Source organism: Pomacea canaliculata, linkage group LG7, assembly GCF_003073045.1.
Source record: "Pomacea canaliculata isolate SZHN2017 linkage group LG7, ASM307304v1, whole genome shotgun sequence".
Classification (NCBI taxonomy): domain Eukaryota; kingdom Metazoa; phylum Mollusca; class Gastropoda; order Architaenioglossa; family Ampullariidae; genus Pomacea; species Pomacea canaliculata.
In genome coordinates this window covers 13,976,420-14,000,257 of record NC_037596.1, presented here as the reverse complement: position 1 = coordinate 14,000,257, position 23,838 = coordinate 13,976,420, and the positions used below count along the sequence as shown (strand labels likewise).

Genomic DNA, 23,838 nt, shown 5'->3' with positions numbered 1-23,838 from the left:
TGCATGAAAGTTTATTGTTTGCTTGCAGGCACAGGCAATCCTCTGTATTGAAATTACCTTATTCCATAAATAATACTCTGGGAAGAAGAGTCCTGTTGATTTCTGCTATGGGAGTACATTCAATTCCTACCTTATTAAAATACTTAAATTACCCTAACCTTTTGCCTGAATGCTGCTTACTTTATAATAGCTACTTAAATGTCAGTGTCAACCTAATAGACAAAAAAACTAAACTGGAATGGCATATATTTGATGTACATGAAAAATATTATTCGCCAAGAGAATGGAAGCTGAGGGTGTAGACAGAGCCAGGCACACCCCAGTGGTAATAAGTTTCCTTTCATTGAAGCTGACTTGTGCAGAAGTGACTAGACTATCAAGAAATGTATTGTTCTGGTAAACAGAACCCACCCCACCAATGGTGGTAGTATCTGTTTATAGGCTATAAATAATCTGTTGTAAGTGGCTCTGTATCACTCAACAGCATTCATGAAGACATTTTTATAGCTCCTCATGTCTGGATCCTCTATCATGCAGTGATACCATTAAAATGTCATAAATCTATACATCTGCTCTCAATAGGGCTTATTTTCCTGCTGAGCTTGGCATCTTGCGAATACAGTTATGTAGCTTTTGCTCTATTTAAGTGAACCCACTTAATACATACACAAAGAAGATTCCTTTTTATTAAGCAATGGGTTCTTCTATCTTATTATAGATTTAACTAACAATATCTTTAAGTGATGAATGCATAAGTAAAATTGTGCTGTCAGTCTGATCTTGTCTTGGGAAAGAGCCAAAATGCAACAAAGAAAACTAGTTGGACTGTCAGGCATGAGGAGCCTTCAGAAATTTGGCTTGAAAAGGAAACAGGGCGAAAACTTAAATTTTTAATACATTGGAATTAAGGAGAAGTTGATCAAGAGCACAAAGAAGTGTGTCAGAATAATATTATCACTCAACAAATAATATCAATGAAGATTCAGAACACTTTGTTGCAAAAATTCATATTCTAGCACAATGCTCTTTGAAAGAACTGGACTGTCAACCATTGACACAGAGCACTAAAGTACAACAGGTATAAAATATTTTTCTCTCTTGAGATAAATATTTGTAGTCCCCAGAAAACATAAAAATTAAGTTGATATTTATATGAAGAATCGCTTTTCAAAGTGGAGACAAAGAAAAGGTCTCTCTGCACTCTGGAGGTTGTGTGACAGACTAAAGGACAAAAACAGGAAACTAACAAACAGGCGAAATAGTAAGACTATAAGGACTAAATGAAAATGTTGGTTGTAATCAACTTTACTTAGAGAGAAGCACTTAAAATTTTTACAAGCTACTGCGCATTATCTATATGGTTAAATGACTAGGCACAACTTATATATTTCATATTTCTCTGATCGAAATGTTTCATAGCCTATGACAACTGCCTTTTTATTATACAAATTTCATTCACTGGCAAGAAAGCAAACCAAATTCTCAATACAACTGGGTTAAAGGGTAGATTTTCTCTTTATTATGTATCTCTCATATTTCCACAACGAAGGTCTATAACTACAAAATAAGCTTCTATAATAATATCACTTGACTAATAGCATCAGTCCTTATGCACCTCCTAGTCATGAAGAGAACTAAGCTATGGCCTCAGTACCCACATACATCTGGTGTCAGGACTGCACACAGTACACTTTGTTCTTTCATTGAAAAACCACGCCTACTAAATTTTGAACTGCAAAGGGTTAAAAAAAATTAATCAGCATATTTGACTATACCACTGGCATAAAAATTGTTGCAGTTAACCCAAAAGGAAATGCAACTAGAATATGACGAAGGCTTGATTTACAGACTCTCAGCTTTGTTACAGAAGCATTCAAGCAGGAACAATCCTTGAAAAACTGTATGATTCTCATGAACAAAACACCTGCACTGTTTACAAACTCATCTCTTGATAGCAATTATGTTGCACCTGCACACAGAACAACAAGTAAGGATACAGTTCATACAATGTCAACAAAATAAAATATTTTGCAACCATTCAAAATGGGTTTCCTTTTTTTTTTTGTTATTGTGTTATTGTGAAGGCATTAATAATCACAAATTTCTTGAAAAGTTGCCGCTACTAACATCTGCATACATGCCTGACATAGCTATAGTGTGAACTTATCTCCCCTCTCAGAAGACGGTGACAGAATGGATTTCTCTTCAAAGCTACACCTAGTTTTGAACCACATGTTTAGTCCTTGTTACTCCTCGAGGAGGTTAGGGCTGCATCAACAACATCTCGCCAGCGGATGCGGTTTTGGACAGCCCTCCACAGTTGAGTCCATGTGGTGTTGTTGAAGCCCTATGCTCCCCGTGGAGTAACAAGGAATAAAACTAAAATTACTACAGGTGACTTTTCCTTTTTAAACTAAAATTTGCAAAAGGGGAAATAGCCCTTTTGTACTCACCCCAGATTGCCTCGCCCACTCCATGGTCCTGGTGTTATGCTGACAGCAAGTGGTTGATTATTTCTTAGTACTTGAATACGTATTGGGCGCTGCCATAAAATTAAACAAACTTTAACAAGTTGAACACTCTTAAGTATCTTGAGAAGACAAGTTAAAAAGGTCTCAGCCTGTATTTTAAAATAGGAGTAAAACTGTAACACTAGTGTAATGTAAATCTATACAAAAAATTTAGAGGTTTGTTAATATATATTTTATTAATATTTATTAAATGATTACAAATAAAAAATAAACCCTATAAATCAATAAGGACAATGAATCTGTAATATGTCACTCTCTAGTGACCTCCCAAGTGTTATGTTCTTTTGTGTAACAGACTAAAGGAATTGGGTCTCCTTGATTTTGTTTGTTTTGTGGTCATATTTTGATTTAGTCATTAGTACTGGTTTTTCGTGTTTATTTACTACCTCAGATACCTTTCACTCTTCTCTTTTCTGGCTGGATTTTATTTATTCTCTAATAAACATAAGTATGAATTGAATGGATTTATGGGCCATATTTTTCCTTCTGGCATACTTCACTTGTTTCGGTAGCAATTATAATTGAGTTGAAGTGAATAAACTTAAGTGATGATCATGTATTTTTGCTATTTGCTATGACATTATTTCTTAATATTTTCCTGATATCACTAAGCCTTGTTTTTTGAAGATTTTCATGTCAGGTGAAACAAGCATACTTTACTACCACAGCTAGTCTTTTATTGATCTTTGTTTTACATCATTGTAAATGTTACGTGGATATTGCTAATAGTGCTTACGGTAATGAGCTTGCCTGTTGGTGAGGACACTGAATGACACAAATTTATTATAATTTATTATAATCATTTCGTTTGCTTTCAAGGAGGTAAAAAGAATGATTTTCTGTGTGCTGAAACTACAGAACTATTTGATAAAATGGCCATTGCATGTAGCTTTTGTGTAATCTGTTAAAGCCTATGCAAATACTCACACCAACACTATGCTGTACCACTTCCCCAATCTGCTGTAGATTCCTGAAATTTTCAGCTGACACAGAGCCAAACTGTACTATTTCATCTCCCACTTCCAGACCCTGAGGAATTAAGTTAAAGGAATGGTTTATAAACAAATGAAAGAAACTCATAAAATGTGTTGTGAAAAATACTTAAAGGAAAACATTAACAGAAAAATATCACTGCAGACCTCTGAACATATTTTTCTACTTCACTTATTGAATAATTTAAAATTAAAAGAAAATTAATAATTCCACATGAAATAGAATATATGTTTGTGAAGATGAGCCCAATAGAAGCTTCACACCTGTACAGCAGGCAATGTCAATGTAATGATCTATTGTACAGACCCCGACAGCTGCTGGAGAAGTAGCATCAACTCTGTCTATTCTGGCAAAGGGTTGGGCCTGGTTGCTTGGCGACACAGCTGGGGACACCTCCATTGGCATCTCCTCATGGCCTCTCTGTTGTCGGACCTGGAGGTGAATGCGATGCAGCTCCTCCTCTATCTCCTTCATCACGTTTGTGTGATCAGTTTGCAGGCCTGACAGCACAAAAGTTTAAGCAAGGCATGAAGTTACCATAACCTTTGTATTTAACCGACATAAGAAAAGGTGACAGGTCTCACAACCCAATGGTCATAATTGCAGTGAGCTGTAGTTAGTTTATGTTAACCAGGGCATGAAATACATAGAAGGCAGAACCTTTGACGTTATCTGATAAATGTTACCCATGAGTCGTAACCAGGAACCTTATGCAGTGAAATTGTGCACTCTAAAAATCACATTCCCCCAACAATTTTTCTTGGCATGAATTCAAACTTACAGAATGTAATTTTACAGAGGTAGAAATATAAAGGATGTTTATTTGTGAAGAGATCATTGATTGGTGCTTGTCACAGACCAAAGAGTTCAGCCAAGACAGTAGTCAATGATAGAATCTTACATGCAATTCTGTGACGTGCATGGCGGACACTAAAGATGTCTATGTCTGCTCTTGGATAACCTTCAGCATCCACAAGAGGTCCTTTCATCCCCACACCCTTTTGCTGTAAATGATGAATGCAGTTGTGATATAAATCAGCTCGCACTTCTTAGCTACTTTAAGTGTCTGGTTGCATTCAGTGAGCCAGTCATTCAGTCACTCATTCGTCCTTTGACTGGTACTGGTTGTTGGGGAGGTCTGGGAGAATAAAATAGATGTGGTAGCTGATAATGCCTGGCACTCAGGCCTGTCTTGGGTGATAGAGCAAGTCCTGCACAGGACATGTCCAATCTTTCACATTTGTAAGTTAGTTCTTTCTCTGGGTACCATGGCATCAACTCCTTTCCAACGTGGAAGTAGGGGGGAAATTAATGTTTTACGCTGAGCCAGCAACAAAGGCTATATCATTGCAAGGCAGCCAGCCCTGTAAACAGATGTCACATACAGAGAAAGAACAGCATTCCAGGAGATCTGAACCCAGGACATCCAATCTTCACTGTATTGGTGGCAGGTGCTAACCATTGTGCCACTGGGATAACCCCTCTCCAGGGTTCCCTGAAAGACAGCCTTCAACTGCATGTTATAGTGGGTCACACAGCCCAAACTGATCAGAATATGCCACTTGACTTGCAAGTATGGGTTCCTGGTGTCTGCAACCATGCTTCATACAGTCATTGGTGTGATGGGCCCTTACAAGGGCATTCTCACACTCTTATTCTTGAATGCCTTGATTTTCATCTCAGGATTAGGACCCGAGACCTGTACAGATTTTACATCGTGGTAAACCTGGTGTTATGCCAGATCCTGTGCAGCCTAGCTGTTGCTGCTGTTGTTGTCGTGATCCTGATGTGAACATCTGTCAGAGCTGCCGTCTTTGGAAAGGGTGGTTCGCAAGCACTAGAAACTGTTCATCTCTTTGAGTCGTACTCTGTTCATGTAGATATCTGCTTTGCTATTGCCAGTGACCATGAATTTACTCTTATTAGTGAAGATCTCCATTCCATATATGTTTGAACTGTCAGTTTGTTGCAGTTCTCTGTCACTGCCTGTAATCAGACTGATGTCGCCTGTAAAGCATAGGTTGCAAATTGGCCTCACACTGATGTAAATAATGATGTATATAGAAGTGCAACAGTCATGGTTTCACACATGATATTCTCCAAAAAGATGTTGAACAGCACAGGTGATAGAAGACCCTTAGCTAAAATCTACTGTTGTGTAAACAAAAGCTCTTGGTTACCCAGCAGTACTACATTCGATTAGCTCTTATTCAGTGCTTCAGTGATTTCAATAAGATTCTCTTTGATGCTGCATCTGTTAGAAGCCATTTTAAAAAAAGTCTATGAAGTTGTGACAGAGGTCTTGGTGATGCTGAAGTGCTTTTTTATTAGGATGTGACAGATGAAGATCTGCTCATTGTGCTCCTACCTGGTATGAGGCCAGCGTGTTCTGCTAGCAGTTCCTCAGTTATGGTGCAAATGCAATTCCCCATTACTTTCACGTGATCGGGTGGTTAATTAGACTTATTGCTCTGTAGTTCTGGCAACGTTTGCTGTTTCCTTTTTTTATTAAATGGGATATGACTAATGATTTCACTATTCTTTTCATTTCCTTTCTGGCAGTGCAATGACAGCCCACCACTCCCACCCTGCTTGAGCAGCTCAGCTGGGACGTAGTCAGTGTCAAGTCACTTCCCTCCCTCCCTTCAGATTGCGTACCGCTCTTTCGGTAAATTTAGGTGTAAAGGTTCTAGTCTACTTCTTTTAAAGGATGTTAGCGTCTGCCTTCATCTATAAGTATACAGGGGTTTTCAATATTTCTGTGAGAAAGATAAGTTTAAGAACATGTCGCACCTCAAGAATATACAATGACGACATATATTAAAAGAATACAGACTCACTTAAACAAGTAAAATAATTACTCTACCCCTCCTTTGTGTATCAGCTATCAGTAATTAACTATGCCATATCATATTCGAATTCTATTGATATGTTCAAACAATTTGTGTCCGTGATATCTTCTTTATATTTACATGCAAATGCTGTTTATGCCTTATGAACTAATCAAGATTTTCATCTAATCCCACTTACAGATTCAAGAACATCGCTCATCTCTTTTATTTCACTTTCAATAGCATCTTTCTTCTGTATCAAAACCTTCATATGTTCTGACGCCATTTTGGACGTTATCATATACGAGAGTTATCCCCCTTGAAGGCTATACTTGTCTCCCCTAGTCTATGTAATCACGAACTCGTATTAATAATATTAATCTATATATTTACAAATTATGTATACTTGTCCGTGGTGTAACATTCGAAAAATTGAATTGGTGTGTAGTGAAAGCTATTGGTGTGTTAGCAAAAAGCCTGACAAATTTAAATATTTTAACAAGTTGATAATAAGAAGATACGTGCTCCATCAGAAAGCGAACATGTAATAAAGATTGATTTATAAAATATACGCTTAAAAGTTAGTGTACAAATAAAGGAACAGAGCGGTGTATGCTGACGTGTGTACGTTGACACTGTCATTTAATGTATTCATGTACTTATCAGATATGTTCTTTTATTTATTTTTTTTTTAAATGTTAGATGTTCTATTAATTATCCTCTACGTCTAGAAATCATGGAAGCTGTAGATCAAGGAATGTGATACCACATTTACACAGAGCCAGTAACTATGGCTTTATCGCGGCAAGCCGTGCAAACAGATGCCATATGCAGAGAAAGAACAGCATGCCCGAGACGAGATCTGAACCCAGAGCTCTATAGGAAAGAAAGTCAAGCATTTTTTTCGTAATTCTTTACAATCACAGAAAGTTATAAAAATATGAACCTTAGAAATAATTTTGTTAACTGAAATGCATTGTTTAATCCAGATAAAATAATAAAGACATATGCGTAAACAATCTATCAGCTCTGCTAAAGCGTACGTGCCATAGAGTCGCCAGAAAGGAAAATGGATTCTCCAGACGAAGATGAACGAGTAAAGATGTTTTTATCAAAGATAGCTTGTTACATTAATTTTAATAATGTAAATAATAACCAGTACTTTAATTCGACAATATATATACTTTTCTCAGAGTGTAGAAATAGAGTGTGACTCAAGTGTTGATCTCAAAGCGTGGTTGCTACGGTCGTAGAGACTGACGCTTTAGAGTAAACCCGAGGACTCTAGTTAGTGTCTTTTCCGTTTCTCTCCACAATTCCGTTATCTCTCTTTTTTTCTCTCGCCCTCTTACTCTTTAAGTACAAAGAAAAATACTTGGGTATAATATAATTATACAGAAAACGCTAAAAGTGTACTAATACATAAAATTAATGTCAGCTTTTGAATAGGTGTAAATATAGCGCGAAAAGTTTATACACCATCAACAATTCCAGAAATTATTATCATTATAGTCTCCTTAAGTTTGTAATGGTATTTCTAGCCAATATAGATGTATGAATAACAATAGTATTATTTTAAAATCTGCATCAACCCCACTAAATATTGTAATTGCAAAGCGAGATTGTCGTTTCTGTTTTGGATGTGTTAATTTTTCAGGCTCGGCTTCATCAGAACCAACCCTATGATGAATCTTTAGAAGTTCCAGACGCGGAAGAAATAGCCAGTACTTATTCTCCTACACCTCGTGTTGCAAACCCACCTGGTGAGCGTAAGAAATTTGTAAGCTTGCATGAGGATCTTTTTCCATCCTAAACAGTTCCAACAGCATTGTGACAAACACCAGTGATTGTTCATAACTCTCTTCCATATGTAAAGGAAAACAGCTTTTTAAAGATGGTGTTTTTGTATGGAGGGTTTTGTTTGTGTCTTTATATTTAGTCATCAAACATGCATGTGCACAAAAATTTAGATACATGCATTATATTTGGTAAGTACATATGCATGTATTGTCATAAATGCACACAATGTGTGCATATGTACATGTGTATATAATATATGCATATGCACACATGTACACACATGTTTAATTAATGTTTGCTATACAAATGGTTCCTGTAGGATTACCTTTTTCATGTCTCTTCTGTTCTCTTTATTCGAAGCCAAAGCACGCCAGGCCCTGCTTAAAGAAAATCAAAGCAGAAAAGGTGAAGAAATAGTCCACCTTAATATAGTATGAACCATTATTTGTGCACAACCACCAGCATGCTATATTGTCATAACTGTTACCTTTCTATTGCATGATTTAGAAGACAGAAGTAGTATATTTCATTGTCTACCTTGCACTTACTTAATACTCAGTGCCTGTTTTAGATACATACCTTCAGAGTACTTAAAGTTTTATGTCATTCTAATATAAATCAATAATAGTGCATAAATGCATCTCTGCATCCATTATGATTATCTGACATACTAAGCTATCAGACAGACTTTGTGGTCATTTACAGACTTTGTCTTGCTTGTAGTTCTAAAAGTCACTGTGATGTGTTTAGCTTCAGACTTTCAGAAGCATCCGAAACTGCTGTCCTTTATTTATTATATGGATGAAGTCATCATCAGTTAATGTCTGGAGATTTATTGCCAGGTTGTGCTTGTTGTATACAACTGGCAGCCAAAATCACAGGCTAGTCAGAGCATGAATTATGGCAGTCTCTTTTTTGGTGTTGTCTGCTTTTGCACATTTACATCTACAGGTTATGGGGCCAAAAAAAAGTAGACCATGTGCCTGTCACATTCACCTCCTTGGCATTTAACCCAACTTTGGATTATAATTGATGTAAAAAATAAGCAGTCCGTGGTCTTAACATTGCATCTGGGTCAAATGAGGTTAATCATCAATCTTAACAATTTTTATGTAAAATTCCAAGTCCTAGTAATAGTTGGAGGTTAACCAGTTCTACACAATTCCATGCCTGAGTAATGCTTGGGGCTAACACTAAGAAGTTTAAAATAAAAATGTACTTTTGTAAATATTAATGTCTACACATATATTTATAAATATCACTTATATATATGTGTGTGTGTGAGAGAGAAAGAGCAAATGTATTTTTTTTAATGTATGCAGCATTATATGTTAAAAAGAAAAAAATGTATAGTCATCTACAGTTTTGCAGTTTACATTTATTTTGAGAACTTCAGCAGTAGATGAAAAATTTTGTCCATCTGATGGACAATTTAGCTGATGATTGGTGTTGGCTGTTGTGATGCATGCTTGGGTGTCAAAATTTATTCATGTAGCTGTGGCTTAACTGTGTGGCTAGAGAAATATGCAGTGATTTTAAGTCAAAACTATTTTGAAATGACTGGGGTATGTTCATTGTAAGCTACTGATTTCAAAAGAGTGAGAAATGTCATGAGATTTTGAGCATTGACATTGTCATCATGGAGAAGCCATTAGCTCTTGTTTACTTAGTGTTACTTGAATAAGATTGCTGTTATGGCAACTCCTGGCCAGACTGCACTTTTCAGTGCATATTGACCAGCCTCGGAGGACCAAATTAGTGACATCATATCTTTTAGACAGTTTGTGAATTGTGATCAATTCACAAGTGCTTTTCTGGAAAAAAAATCTATCGAAAGTTATAACAACTTTTCTTAACAAATCATCAACAGTGGTAAATTGTATTTGGGCATAGTTTGTTTTTGATTCGTAATGGCCTTCAGTCATCTGCTTGGAATTAAATCTAATTATTATTTTGTTATGCATGTGTTTGATGGCAGGTAAGCCTTTAAAATCTTTATGTGTAAATATGACTTTGTTTAGCTATTAAACTGGTGATAGGATTGATTGGGGGATGCTTGTAAATATGTTTCATATTGCATCCATTTGTGATTCCTATTTCTGATTTAATCAGGCAAATGTCTTATTGTGGAATATATTTTAATTCTGAAACTAAAATACTTTTGTTTCAAGTTATTCAGTATTCCAGCATCCTATGAACAAATGAGTCTTTTAGCACTTTTACCAAAATCATGAGTAGTGTTTTTCACTTAGAGACTAAACCTGTTTAAACGCAAGGGGAGACGATGAAAGATCTATGCTTATGTTCTTTCATTAATGTGGGTACTGTTTTACCAAAAAGCAGCATTCCCCAAGAATCTCTTCATAAACAAGTAAAAAAGTTAAGCAAAATTTACAGAGTCATCAGAATATCAGGAGGGTTTTATTTTGTATGATAGTCATGATAAAATCATTTGCCATTTTTTGCATTGTGCATTGTGTGTCTGTGGTAAACAGATCAAGGACGTTCTCGTGGTGACAGTCCACCACAAGGAGGACTGACAGATGATGATAGTGGGAGGATGATCCATATGAGGATGACAAGAAAGTTAAGCAGGTGTGTCAGAGTGTTAGATGTGTTAGGGAGTTTAGATTATTTTTGGGAGGGTTCATTAGAATGGATCAGGGGAAGAGGAAGTTACAGCAAGTATTCAAGTGTTGTTGTCTTCCAATCTTTTTGGTTTTGTTTTTTGTCTGTTTTGTTTGTCTTTATAACTTCATTGTTAACCTTTAGAAATGCCAGTGTTTGCTGGTGTTTTGTGGGTGTGCTTATGTAACTTATGATTTTTTTTTTCACCAAAGAAAAGTAAAAGCATTCAAAGGTTTAATGAGCTATTTTTTTAACACTACATCACTTTTTAATATATTTCCCGTGAAGGATTATTCAAGTTAGGGCTATAAAAAGTTAATGCCTGTGAAATAGCCTTTATATCTCTTTTGACAATTTTTTATTGTCTCTAAAACAAATAGTTTGCTCAATATTGAAAATATTGTTTATTCCCTGTTACTCCTCGAGGTGCTTATGGCTGCTTTTAAAAATATATGTTAGAAAAACTATTAATTGAAAGTTGCATGCATGTATTTGTGTTAGTCTACACGTATGTAAAGCTATTCTTATAGATAGAAATATATGTTTAAAGTAATATATATCTATTTGAAAGATGAAACCTACACCTTTAATGCGCAATGACCTTCCACGAAAGCCACCAACACAGACTAAACAGTTCAACTCAGAAGAGGAAGATGATGACCAAAGTGAAGAAAGTGATGATGACGATGATGATGATGATGATGAAGATCGTGCTCAAGTGGAAGGGTAAGCACTAATTTGAAAATGTATTCTTTTGATTTTGCATATACATAAAATTTTTTGGGGGGAGAGGGGTGGAATTGTGGAGGGGTTGTTAAATATGTTAAGTTCTGTTTAGGTCACCTCACATTAATCAAGAACTAGTTTTCAGGAGTCCTTTATATGGCATATTGTAAAAAATCCAAGAAGGTGCCATTTATCTCTTTATTTGTTTATAGCTCTAAGACAAGCATGATAAGGGGGATAATTTTTATGGGTCTTTATAATAGTAAGATAAAAAGTATGTGATGAGATTTATATGTGTTTCGTATATTTCATATATAATAACCTACCATGACAATGTATCTTTACTCCTAACTGTGTGTATTAAATGTCTGTGTATGTATGCCTGCCCTTGTGAGCAAAAGACAAATTTCTGTCTTGGGTATCCTTGACAGACAATAAAGTCTGATTTGATTTGATTTGATTTGATATTTTATTTCAGAGCCTATGATCCAGCAGAGTTTGAGAATCTTTCAGTGTCTGCAGAGATCAAAGAACTTTTCCAGTACATCACAAGGTTAATTATTTATTATACATAGGTGAAGCAGACTGACCTCTCATCAATACCTCTCATCCTTAACTACAAGATATAGTGGCACTCATGGTATAATGACTAGAGACTCCCTCTCGCTCTTTTTTTATCAGTTGCTGTGTACATTTGAATATATGGAATACTGATTAGTGGAATTAAGGCTTTTGCAAGTGATGATTTTTTTTTTTTTTTTTTGTAGCACCAGAAACACCCATCCCTCTATTGGTTGGGAATATTTGCTTACACTTATTATTATTGTTGAGGATGGTAGATCATCATGACTACTTAAGTGTTAGAGTAAAATGTTATCAAAGCTATAGTCATTAACTGAACTTGAAATAAAAACAGCCTAATGGGTTCATAGGTTGTTGTACACAGGCATAATAATGAAACTACATCATTTGTAATTCACAGGTATACACCACAGTCCATAGAGCTGGAACACAAACTTAAGCCATTTATACCTGACTTCATTCCTTCTGTAGGGGATATTGATGCCTTTGTTAAGGTTTGTCAACCCTATTTATGTTTTTTAAGTGTGAGTTATGTTGATGAATTTTGGTGCATTTTAGTCGAAATTGTTTGTGTGTATGTGTGAGTGAATGTGAGGTGGTTGTTACATATGCATTAATTTGTTCTTGTATGCTGCATTAGATCCCACGCCCTGACAACAAACCAGACACATTGGGTCTGACTGTTCTTGATGAGCCATGTGCAAAGCAGTCTGACCCTACAGTCCTTGATCTTCAGTTGAGAGCAATCTCAAAGCAGACCACTGCCAAGGCTCTGGTATGTGACTGCCTGTTTATTTGTACAGCTAGTTTACAGCCTTTGGAGAAAATGTTTCATTTAATGGTTATCGTCACTCTGTCATCATCAGAATAAGAGAGATATCCCAAATGTAGAAACAATAAGCTCATTTCATGCAAGTTTTAAAAACTTTTGTATCTTTAGCCTTGTGTAGGACAAGTGGATGTTGTTGCTCATCATTTCAAATCCTTGGAATTTACCATTTAAGAATAAACTATTGAAATCTTAACTGCCTATAAATGTTTTTTCGAAGAGACTTTAAAAAATATGATCACCTGTAAACAGTTAAAGGGTCATAGACTTCTCAGCACTGACATAGCCCCAGAATGTTGCAGGTAGTCAAACGCCTGGAAAAAGCAGAAAAGAATCCCAAAGCTATTGAAAGTTGGATTGAAAGCATCCGCAATCTTCATAGATCCAAGCCACCTCCAAATGTGCACTATTCAAGGTGAGAGGGATGTTTTTTGCTGGTAGTCATAGCACATATAGCTATGTCTGATAGCAGTTCTAGTAATGGCAGAAGATGGGAACTCTACTTTTTACTTCTTTGCTGTAACAAGAGAAACATTTTAAAAAGATTGTTATCCTTGTGTACCATTCATTTTGTAGGAATATGCCAGATGTGGAAACCTTAATGCAGGAGTGGCCACCAGAATTTGAAGATCTGCTGAAGGAGGTACTGAGGTTGTTTCTGTTGATTCATATGGTTAAATGAATAAAAATTTTATGCTCCTGGAACACTCGTTAAACTAAGTTGTCTTTAATGCATGTGCACTCCTGCTGAGTTAATTAGTTTCTGTCATGATTTTCAGGTATCACTTCCTACTGCAGAACTGGACTGTGATCTTGCACAGTTTACAGAAATTATCTGCTGTAAGTATCTATATATATATATGTAAAAATGTATAAATATGTCAAATAAAAACTCATATGCATTCTACTATGGTCTAACTGTATGTGTGTTTGTGTGGATCTGTTTGTGTGTACTTGTGTTCTTGAAGGTGACAGTTTTGTATAAAAGTGCATTGCTATATTCTTTCATCTGTTTTTGCTTTACCTTGCAGCCATATTGGACATTCCAATATACAAGGGCTTATCTCATCACAATGAAAAAATCCAGGCACTCCACGTTTTATTCACACTTTATTCAGAGTTCAAGAACTCTCAGGTATGTTACAAGACATGATGATCAAACGTAGCTACTTATATATGTATACTTTACATTCTCACGTTGCAATATTTGAAAGGTTTGTGCATGCAAGATTTGGCTTGCAATGTAGCTTTGTAACACTGTTCTCCTCACATGCAGCAAGCCCAATTGCAAATTCTTTGCAATGTGACATCATCCATACAGAGAAAACATTGATGAAACAATAGTTATCTACTACAGTTACCTTAGTCATATTACTCGAGGATGCAGAGAGACGAGAAAAGATGTGGGTGAGGTGAGAGAGGGAGGGCTTGGTTAATTTACTTGTGTAATTCTCCCACAGTGATAGTAAACATTTCTCCTCAGACCACATTGCCATTTTCACATTATAATTTGGATGTAACAGGGAGGATACTCTTTGTTTTCAGCATATTTACTCAAAATTCTTATTCTTATTTACATACATTATGCATAGTTACCAAGATCATTAAGTCAGTGTTAAATTTTGTTTCAGCATTTCCAAGCACTAGCAGCAAATAACCAAATTGACAATGCTCTGAAGATGAATGGGACAGGAGATTTCTCTGTATCTGGTCATATGATGTAGCAGTTGACACTACCACCAGATAGGATATTTCGGTTTCTGAGGTGGTGATTTCTTGTAGACTCACAACATTGGGAAGATTGTGCCACTTCAAACACAAAAGTTTGTGATGATGTCCGTCCAAGAAAATGTTTCAAGAATGTGAACCATCTTCAGTCCTTTCCAAAAGAATCAGTCTTTGTGATAAAGAAGTAGAAAGACAATGCACAAACAAGCCATTCAGCTGGGACAGGGAAGTTAAGTCCCTTGACCTGTACGATTACTTGTCATGTGGGTAGAGGTAAAGCCAGGTTGGGAGGAAAGCTTGGTACATACAAAAGCTAACACTTTGCTGTCTGCAGCAGTACTGAAATTGGTGTTTAAGCTTTCTCACATTGTGTTATTAAAGATGGACACAGCAAGAATTTACAGATCTAATTAAATCTGTTACTTTTGTTCATGTGGTTGTAATAAAATAGATGAATTTGAGCTCTCTACAATCATACCATGTATCAGGTTAGTTAAAATAGTGCAAGGGATTGAGACTTGTTGAAGTACAACAGAAAAACACTTTTGGGCTCAAAATAAGAATGGTCATATTTTGTTATAGCTGGCTAAGCATATATGGGGGATTATGTTATCTTTTAAGGCCACTAACAAGTGTAACAAATGTAGTGTAAGAATTAGTGATAACACACCGTACAAAAATATATGTGCGTATGTACATATAACACATGCAGCCAAGATTACCTACAGTTATTACTAGATAAGTTTTAAGCAATTAAATTATCTGTGCATTTGTTTTCTTCTGTTTTTGATACTTTATTGATGCAGGCATGTTGTGCATTTTGTGTCAATGGCGCCACACTTTAATCATGGATGCGTATAGGTGGATTGCTGTCTGTCTGCCGAGACCAACACTTAGCCTCGTGTGAAGTTCTTCGCTGTTAAGCTCAGTGAGCCTTAACAATGAATGTGACTAAACTGGAAGCTTTCTACACACCTGCCTCGTTTAGAAGTTAACTGGAAAAAAATTGTCTGCCAGTAATACAAATTTGTGCTTTAATTAGTAGCTACAACCAGGGCAACTGAGAGCCAGCACAGGCCCCGGGTAGATGATCTCTCTGGCTACATTACTACTTTTACATAGAGTTGTTTATGCGAGTGGTCAGGAAATGTGGAAAAAAGACATTAAAGGATCAAAGTTGTAGAACCCGCTCCATAGGACAAAAATCCCCAGAGTAAAGAATGTTGCTTCAACCTTCCTTTAAAAGGCAAAAGGGAAAATATCCAGACCAAGGCTGGCCCTTTCGCAGGTACAGGTACATCAGATCCACTTGTTCCCCCCACCCAATCTCGTCAGGCCTGGCTAATCTGGGTAATTGTGAATCTAATAAATGTTTGACCGTGAGCATGAATCTCATAAAATATTGTTTAACATTGTGCATGCAAAAATAAAACAACTGTTGAAAATTTTTTTTTTTCATGCAAGTCCTTTCATGTGTGCCCTAAGCTCCGTATTTGTTTCCGCAACATTTCATACTTCATCATCATCCTTGAGAATGAACCAAAGTTGAACCATGAATCTGTATGGTTGAACCTCTTGGGTTGAAGGTTTTACTTCTAAAAAGCCTTGACATTTTTCTTGCTTCAGAAAAATTAAAAGTGTGATAAAAATTAAAGAAGTACCAGTAAAAAAAAATTCGAGGAAGTTTAATGATTAAAGGCCTTAAGTATTCTGCAAACGATTTGAAATAGTAAAATTACATGTTTTTTCGAAAATCATCTTTGAAGGTTAGCAAATCTAAGTGTACATGGATTGTCCCCCTTAACAGTGCTCTTCAAAGATGGCCGCTGCTGACTTGCCGTCAAGTCTCGATCAATTGGAAATTTTCGATTCAACAGGATTGAAAGTTTCTGCCTCCTCCATTCTTCCAATGGGGGATGATAAATATTCTTTGGTGGTTTTTCTGCGCAACTTTGCATGAGTGGCTTGGTAAATTTTCTTAAATGACATTATGAAACGCGAAATGCAAAATAAAAAAAAGAGTTGACAACTTTTTACCATGGAAACTTTTTTGTAGTTTGTTTTTGTTGTGAGCTAGTTTTTTCATCCTTTCGAGAAGAGGTAGGATCATTAGTAGAGATGGTTGTTTATCAAATTTGTTTCATGAATGGGGTGGCTATAAACAGAACAATTAAAAAATTACCGTTTCGACTTGGTTCCTTGGATCACTAAACTGTAAGTTGATTTATTTTGAGGAGAGAGATACGTTACTAGATTTAGGTTTCTGTATTTTGTGTCCACAGCTTACTCAAAGTACAGGCCTGTCCTATCTGTCGGATGTTCTCTCCTCCACCAAAACTCGCCTGATTTTCATTGGAAGCTCAACACCAGAACAAATGGCTGAATACTTGCAGAGAAACTCCGGTCTTTTCTGTGGTGACCTTTTTACAGACCCTTCTGTTAGCCTGTACAAGTATTTCCAACTCAAAAAGAGGTGTTTTCCGTTCGCTGGTGCGGCCTTTTACTCTGGCTTCAAAACCTATGGTTGAAAGGTATCGTGGAAGGTACGGATACACAGAGATTTTTCTTTCATTGTGTGTGTGTGTGCATATGTGATTGGAAAAACTACTTGGTAGGGGTTGTGAGTGTGGCCAATCAGTAATGTTGATCTATTTTTGTCAGCATATTTAATGTTAAATGTTTTATAGTAAATAACGATATTAAAACATCCTTTTAGAAAATAATAGGTATTTACTGTTTTTTTGAAATTGCCTGACAGCAAAACATACATGAATTTCTTGCATGATATAATGTGAGACTAGTGAAAATACTTTGAATAGTTTTAATAGTGACTTCAGGGACTGCATGGCATCATGTTCAGTTCCTTTTTGCTGCAGATTCTTTTGAGGTAGCTTTATGGTTTGTAGCATGTTACATATATAATTTATTAGCTAATTGTTAACTAACTTTATTTAGGTATCCGCTTAGCAAAGGAAACATCCCATCTTGCTGGTGATTCATGGCAACAGGGAGGAACACTTCTTTTGGACAAGGATAAAAATGTTCTCTATCAGGTAAAAATAGCTTGTGTAGCTCACATGCAGGCACCAATGCAGATATATATATATGCATGTGACTTGAGCACTGTTTGATCAGTGGAATCATCAGGGGTGTGCTCTGTTGCTGTGGCTTGCTGACAGTTGCTTTTACACTGCATGAAAAACAAGCTTCCATCTGTTATTATTATTATTGCTAAACACATGCTTAAGTCTTTAGCCATTACCTTCTAAATTAACAAAGAACATTCAAATTGGAGTTTCCCATTCATAAAATGCAAGGGTTTTTGACTCAGGTAAAATTATTGTGGGTGTTAGACTCTTATTTAACCATTTTTGGGGGTTGTATCAAACAGCAGAACAAAACACATAATAAACATGTATTAATACTAAGTGATCTTCACCCTTGATGTTAAGAAACTGCTTTAATTAAGTGATGTGTTTTCATGGATGTAAAACTCACTCAGGTAATGACAATATAATAGATTTCAGGTGTCTTAAGAAAACAGTGTTTTTACACAGTGAAACATCTGACTTAAACTCTTTTTTTAGACCCTGATACCAAATCATTTGTGTTTTCATAGTCTCTTGACAAATTTCTTTATGTGATTTGGAGTTCACTTACATGATTTATGCACAATAGGAAATGCAGTAAAATGGAAGAGTAGGATCCCCTACCCAAAAAAAAAAATGTCTGGTGAATTATGGATAACCAGGGTGTGAGTAGTAATCAGCGATAATGGTTAGCAGTCTGACAAGGCTACATGTTATGTTCCAAAAACTTTGAATTGGCTTTTTTCCTCTCTTGCTTACAGCATACTGAAGAGCATCCAGCAGATTGGCCTAGCATGCAAGAGGTTCTCGAGCTGGTGGGGATACATAATGCCAGAGTTGACTACAAAAAAGCACTTGATGACTGGCTGAAATTCAGAGAAGAGAGCCGCTCAAAGCGTTAGAATTCCACCTTGAGCAAGGAGTCTGCTAAACTCTTGCAAGGTAGATAGCTAACATCCATTTTGGTTTACCCATATGCCACTCCTGTGTATTGGAGTTCGTCGTGACTTGACCTTATCCTTAATGTTTTTAATCAATTAGATTTTTTTAATGATGGAGTACTGTTATGGATTTCTTCTTTTTTATGATTTACTAAACTTAAGCAGTTTTAATTTTTTCATTGATTGTGATAGTGGGAAGCTTTTGATCTCATCAGGTATTATAATAATATTGTCCATTAAAACATCAAACAATAAGCTACAAGCACTTTGCCATAATAAGTGCAAAATATGTGTGATGTGGTCAGCCCCTAACCTGGAACCTCTAGACTCTAGAGACTGGTGATGTTGGGCAGGATTCTCACCATCTTCTCTTGAGGTTCTGCATTGAGATGCTTTGTACACTCTTGGTTATTGGGTGGTTGCCTTCATTTCTTTCTTTGTAGTCTGTAATAACTTCACTGACTTTTCAAGGAAGTACATATTATTAAATTTCTTGGAATTTATCTCCCATGGCTTACTAAACCTCATCCTTTGTTTTGTCTCTGTGGAATAGGGTTTCAGTATTAAATTCAGTAATTAGGCTCATTCAAGACAGCATCTTCAGTTCAGAGCAAAAAGAACACAAAAGAAATTGCTTTTTTAGACCGATAAAATGTTTCTTCTTAAGCACATTTGACAGTGGGATAAACGGCCTTGCTGTGTTTTTGAAGGGTGCATCTCTGTGATTACATGCTGTCTGTAGAAGTAAACATAATATTTCAAATACGATTGGCAAGCAGAACCAGTTTGCCACCTCTTGTATTTGTATTTATTCCTAATTCATTCATTCACAGCAATAATTTTAAAACGACATTGCAGCAGACACATTTTTAAAGGCCATTTTTCCAGCAAAGACATCTTTGAGATGATCACCTAGGGAACTTACCTTTCTCATGTAGTCCCATCCAAATGTTTTTAAGAGCTGGGTTTTTTCTTTGTGTAGAGTAACTCAAAACTTTCCATACTTTTTTTGCAGAAAGTTCGAAACACTGGGCCGTGTCATAGTTTAGATAATACCGAAGAAGATAATACAGAGATCTTGTAACAGTAGATTAACTGGGGAGTGTTGAGGTAATCATAAAGATGATGAGCCATAGGGGTTTCTTTTTTTTTTTGTTTTTTTTCCTTTTAGGATACATGTAGTATTTGACCTACATGATATGATATAATTGGGCCAGAAGATCATTGTTTCAGTCAGCTGGAAGTACAGAAGTTGTGCCTAATTCACGCATTTTCCACTCATTCTCCACCACACCCACCATCACTTTTTGGTGACTTTTTTTGTTTCAGTTTCCCTCTTTCTTTTCCCAGTACTTGGACAGAATGACTGTTTGGTAAGAAACTAGCTGCAGAGTATGGTTACCAAGCATGAGTGGAAAACATTTTTCTTGTCCTGAGGAACTGAGCTGAGAAAGACGAGAAGACCCTCAGCAGGTGCTTGTGAGTTCAAGAAAGTGAGGCTGCTTAACTAACAGTGCATTCCATTAAAATACATGCCTTTTTGCATCTGCTTGCCAGTTGTGCATATTCTTGGGTCTGCTTTCTAATGTACTTATCTTCACACACATTGATATTTCACCAACAGTATAAGGCAGCATTATTCAATTGAGTCATTCTTTTGTGCAGTTGTGTGTGTTTTTTAATAATGTATATATCTTCAATCACCTTAGCATATATCGAGACAGAGCTGGCTTATAGTGAGATCACTGTACTGACATTTTTGGTAAATTCTTGGCTCGAATTGTGTTGAACTATAATACATCAAGTCTTTTTAAAGGCTATTCTCTATTGTACAATGTGACAGTCTTTGCGTACAATGAAGCAGGAAAAGACAGTAGCATTAAGGTCAAAAATATATATATATAATTTTTTTCATACTAGACTTTATTAACCTGTTTTAAATAAACTTTTAGTCTTGTTGGTGTGGCTTGGAGGTACAATCACCAGCACTTTGATAAATTATGGACCACGCCTAAGATCTGAACCTTAAGGTTATTGTCATTCGTTACTTGACTGGTCCCAGTTATGTTGGTGCTACTGCTACCACTACTACTACTAGTTGTCAGAGGAACAGCTGGATAAGCACAGCAGCTGACAAGGCTCAGCACTTTGGTCTTTCTCGAGGATGGGTAGGTCCTGCATTGAATGACCAGTCTACCTCTTCACATTTGCAAGCTAGCAGTTCAGACCAGTATTGCTGGTACAAGTCGGGAGGGGACGGGGGGAATTGGTGTTTTTATGCTCGGTCAGAAAATAAGGCTACATCAGGGCAAGGCAGCCGGGCCTTTAAACAGATGCTATATGCAGCGAAAGAACAGTATGCCCAAGACAACCTCCACTGTACTGGTGACAGATGCTAACCATTGCACCACCTGGACTGCCCGATCCAAGTCAAGGAATGAATGAATAAATATGACTAAGTAACTTTGGGTCTGGTCCATAATTTTGAAAAACTAACCTTTATATGCTTCATTTATGGTCAAAAAAATAATGCATTGTGAAAGTGTTTTCTTATGCTGGAGGACAGTTACACGGGATACTGACAGCAGTGTTTCAAAATGCATATGTGCGTGTGTGTTCATCACTTAATTTGGTCCTCCCATCATGAAAATCATTTACTGCTGGCTCATTAAGGGACTAGATCACAGAAACATGTCTGTGAAGAGGTGTGCGTGTGGAGTGGGAAGGAAGGTAGAAGGCTAACAATGGTAACAAAGATTGCTAGTTTACCTACAGAATCCACAGAAATAAACTCGAGAAGGTGGCTGGTGAAGCAAATGTATCTGAACCGTGGGGATTGACAAAAGGGCCAGGTAAGGTCAAGTTTAGGTTTACTAAAATTTCATATTATCTCTCCTACATGACTTCATTGTTTTTGCACTAAAACAGTGCTTTGCTACATAATTTTTATGAATGATATTTTTGTAACATTTGGTAAGCTTGTGCGTTTTTTTATCAATATTTATTACCTCTTCTCAATTTTGTATAAATTTGGAAAAAAGACTTTCCTACTTGTTTTACCTCTGTTGTTGGGTTTTTAGGGGTTATCAATATTTTGCAATTCATCTGAACGTCTTATTGCAACTATTACTTGAATTTCCAGAATAAAGACCTGTTATCCAGCGTGTGTTGTGTGAGTGTACGAATATGCTTTTGAGCAAGGATATGTGGACAATGACTAGGCAGAATGGGAATTCCCAATGTAGTATGTCAATCCCAACCCCTCCCCCCACTCTCCTTTACGCACCAACCAAACACGATCTTGTACCTTTCTATGAAACACTAGGAAACGAAACTGTGTTTCTTCACACCTAGAAATTCTGAGAAAAGGTGGTTGAATGGGCGTAAGGAAGGGAGTGGCCAATAATGTCACCTAGCTTGTACAAATTTTATACCCCTAAATGAAGCAAGCATAGTATTTTTTACTGACATGCCTGAAAGGGTACTCTGAAATATTCACCATACAACTATGCAGTATGAACTGGCATTTGTATGATTATTGAAACAGGAAGGTAGCCCTGTCTTGCCCTGTGTCACAAGATGTATATATGTGTGGTATACGAGTTGTGTCCATCCTCATGGGTCGATGGTTTGCCAGACACCCCACTCCACATACCCAGCAACAGTTAGCTCTTTTTTTTCTTTTTTTTTTGTCATTGATAACAGTGCAGGAGATGTTTCCGTTCTGCCTTAGATGTGTTGTATCCTAGAGAGGGTCAACCATTTATAATTCCCTGCCCTATGGGTAGATGGCCTTACCTACTACCTTACTCTTTTTCTTTATCTTATCTATGTGTATATTGTGTACGCAGTTAATCCATTCACCTTGAGTGTGTCGCCTTGTGTAGGAACTAAATCCTGTGTTACTCAGTGAGTCGTCGGTGTGTACTTTGTTGCGTAATGTTCGGCTGGCTGGCTGGCTGGCTGGTAACATGCAGGCTCAAGATAAAAGTGTAGTCCTACTTGATCCATGTCTGCAGTACGAGGGTCGCGATAGTGTAGGTCTGTGTTTATCAGCGCGGTAGTAGACACACATTACACAATGGTTTTGGTGTGTTTTACAGCGTGTGCCCACCCATGGTGCATGAGAACCAACATGCTAGATGATCAGAGTTCAATGCCTGCTCTTTATTGCGGGTACAAATACGGTTGGTGAAGTGATGGGCAGCATAACATTTCATTTTAGGTCGATGCTCGCACCTGCCGAACAGCTGCCCCAAGCTCGAACTTTTAACTCTAATTAAACTTTGCTCAGTGCCCAGGTGTATGATGCAATGAGGCAAGGATGGGGCAGCAACGTGGCGTTTCTCCCGGCCTATGTTAATGTGAGAGGGCTGCGAGTGAGAACAAATACAAGGTAACGATTTTATCCCAAGAAGCAGCGACAGGCGGTGTAGAAATGAAAAGACACTTATCTCTCTGCAGGGGCTAGTTGCACAACATGCTTCTATAATTTGTAACTTTTCTAAAAGATATAAACCTTCAAAAATCGCTCCTATATGTATATGCATTGCACAATCACAAAACATACGAAGAATTGCCTATGGAACGAAAATCTGGCTTAAGCAGTTTTATTTGAAACAATTTGGATTTAGATGTGAAAAATTGTCTGAATTATTATCTAAAAATATTTAAGACCTAAACGTGTTGTGCGGCTGGGCCCTGGTCTTTAACAACTTTTATAAGCATCATGGGCAACTTACATGTCACCTGGATGTCGTCAGTATTTATCAAAAATATTAGTTCATAATTAAATTAACTCTTCCCTTTCCTCTCGCACTCACTGATGTGCGATGACGATAACAAAAGTCGGAGAGAGAAACCGCAGACCTTTTGAAGGACCGTGAGATAAACCATCTGCGATGGACCTCCCAGTGACTCATGTTTAGGTAAATAAGTCATCCGTTAGAGGTCGGTTCCGGGTCTCAGTCGGGTGAAAACCGGTTAAGCAGGCAGTGTTCATTCACCAAAGACCCACTGAAATGATGACCTCTTTGTAATGACTGAATTTTATTAAAATAAATATTCTAAAAGCTTAGACCCTCCGCTTTGATTTGGTTAGATACCAGCATGCACATTGAATACAAGGCCCAAATATATTAAAACATTGCTAAATTCATG

The 23,838-nt window shown here is 36.8% G+C and overlaps 3 protein-coding genes across 3 annotated transcripts; 2 read left to right on the top strand and 1 right to left on the bottom strand.

The window, feature by feature from the left end:
- Positions 1-1,491: 1,491 nt before the first annotated feature.
- LOC112568106 (26S proteasome non-ATPase regulatory subunit 9-like) lies at positions 1,492-6,695 on the bottom strand. The gene is made up of 6 exons (XM_025245204.1): positions 6,555-6,695; positions 4,426-4,528; positions 3,831-4,024; positions 3,459-3,560; positions 2,454-2,542; positions 1,492-1,969 (listed from the first exon to the last, which is right to left on the bottom strand). The coding sequence occupies exons 1-6, from the start codon at positions 6,654-6,656 to the stop codon at positions 1,942-1,944; spliced, it is 618 nt and encodes a 205-aa protein (XP_025100989.1). The 5' UTR covers positions 6,657-6,695; the 3' UTR covers positions 1,492-1,941.
- Positions 6,696-7,305: 610 nt separating this feature from the next.
- LOC112568589 (intraflagellar transport protein 46 homolog) lies at positions 7,306-16,094 on the top strand. Its single transcript, XM_025245964.1, is given in 13 exon segments — positions 7,306-7,451; positions 8,013-8,118; positions 10,651-10,712; positions 10,715-10,750; positions 11,355-11,509; positions 11,988-12,062; positions 12,492-12,585; positions 12,732-12,866; positions 13,223-13,335; positions 13,497-13,563; positions 13,700-13,760; positions 13,952-14,055; positions 14,552-16,094. Coding segments are annotated over 13 exon segments (1,128 nt in total). The 5' UTR covers positions 7,306-7,424; the 3' UTR covers positions 14,645-16,094.
- Positions 16,095-16,439: 345 nt separating this feature from the next.
- LOC112568797 (thioredoxin-like protein AAED1) lies at positions 16,440-21,840 on the top strand. The gene is given in 6 exon segments (XM_025246280.1): positions 16,440-16,616; positions 16,931-17,152; positions 17,155-17,191; positions 17,604-17,701; positions 18,499-18,679; positions 20,008-21,840. Coding segments are annotated over 5 exon segments (510 nt in total). The 5' UTR covers positions 16,440-16,604; the 3' UTR covers positions 18,640-18,679; positions 20,008-21,840.
- Positions 21,841-23,838: the final 1,998 nt, after the last annotated feature.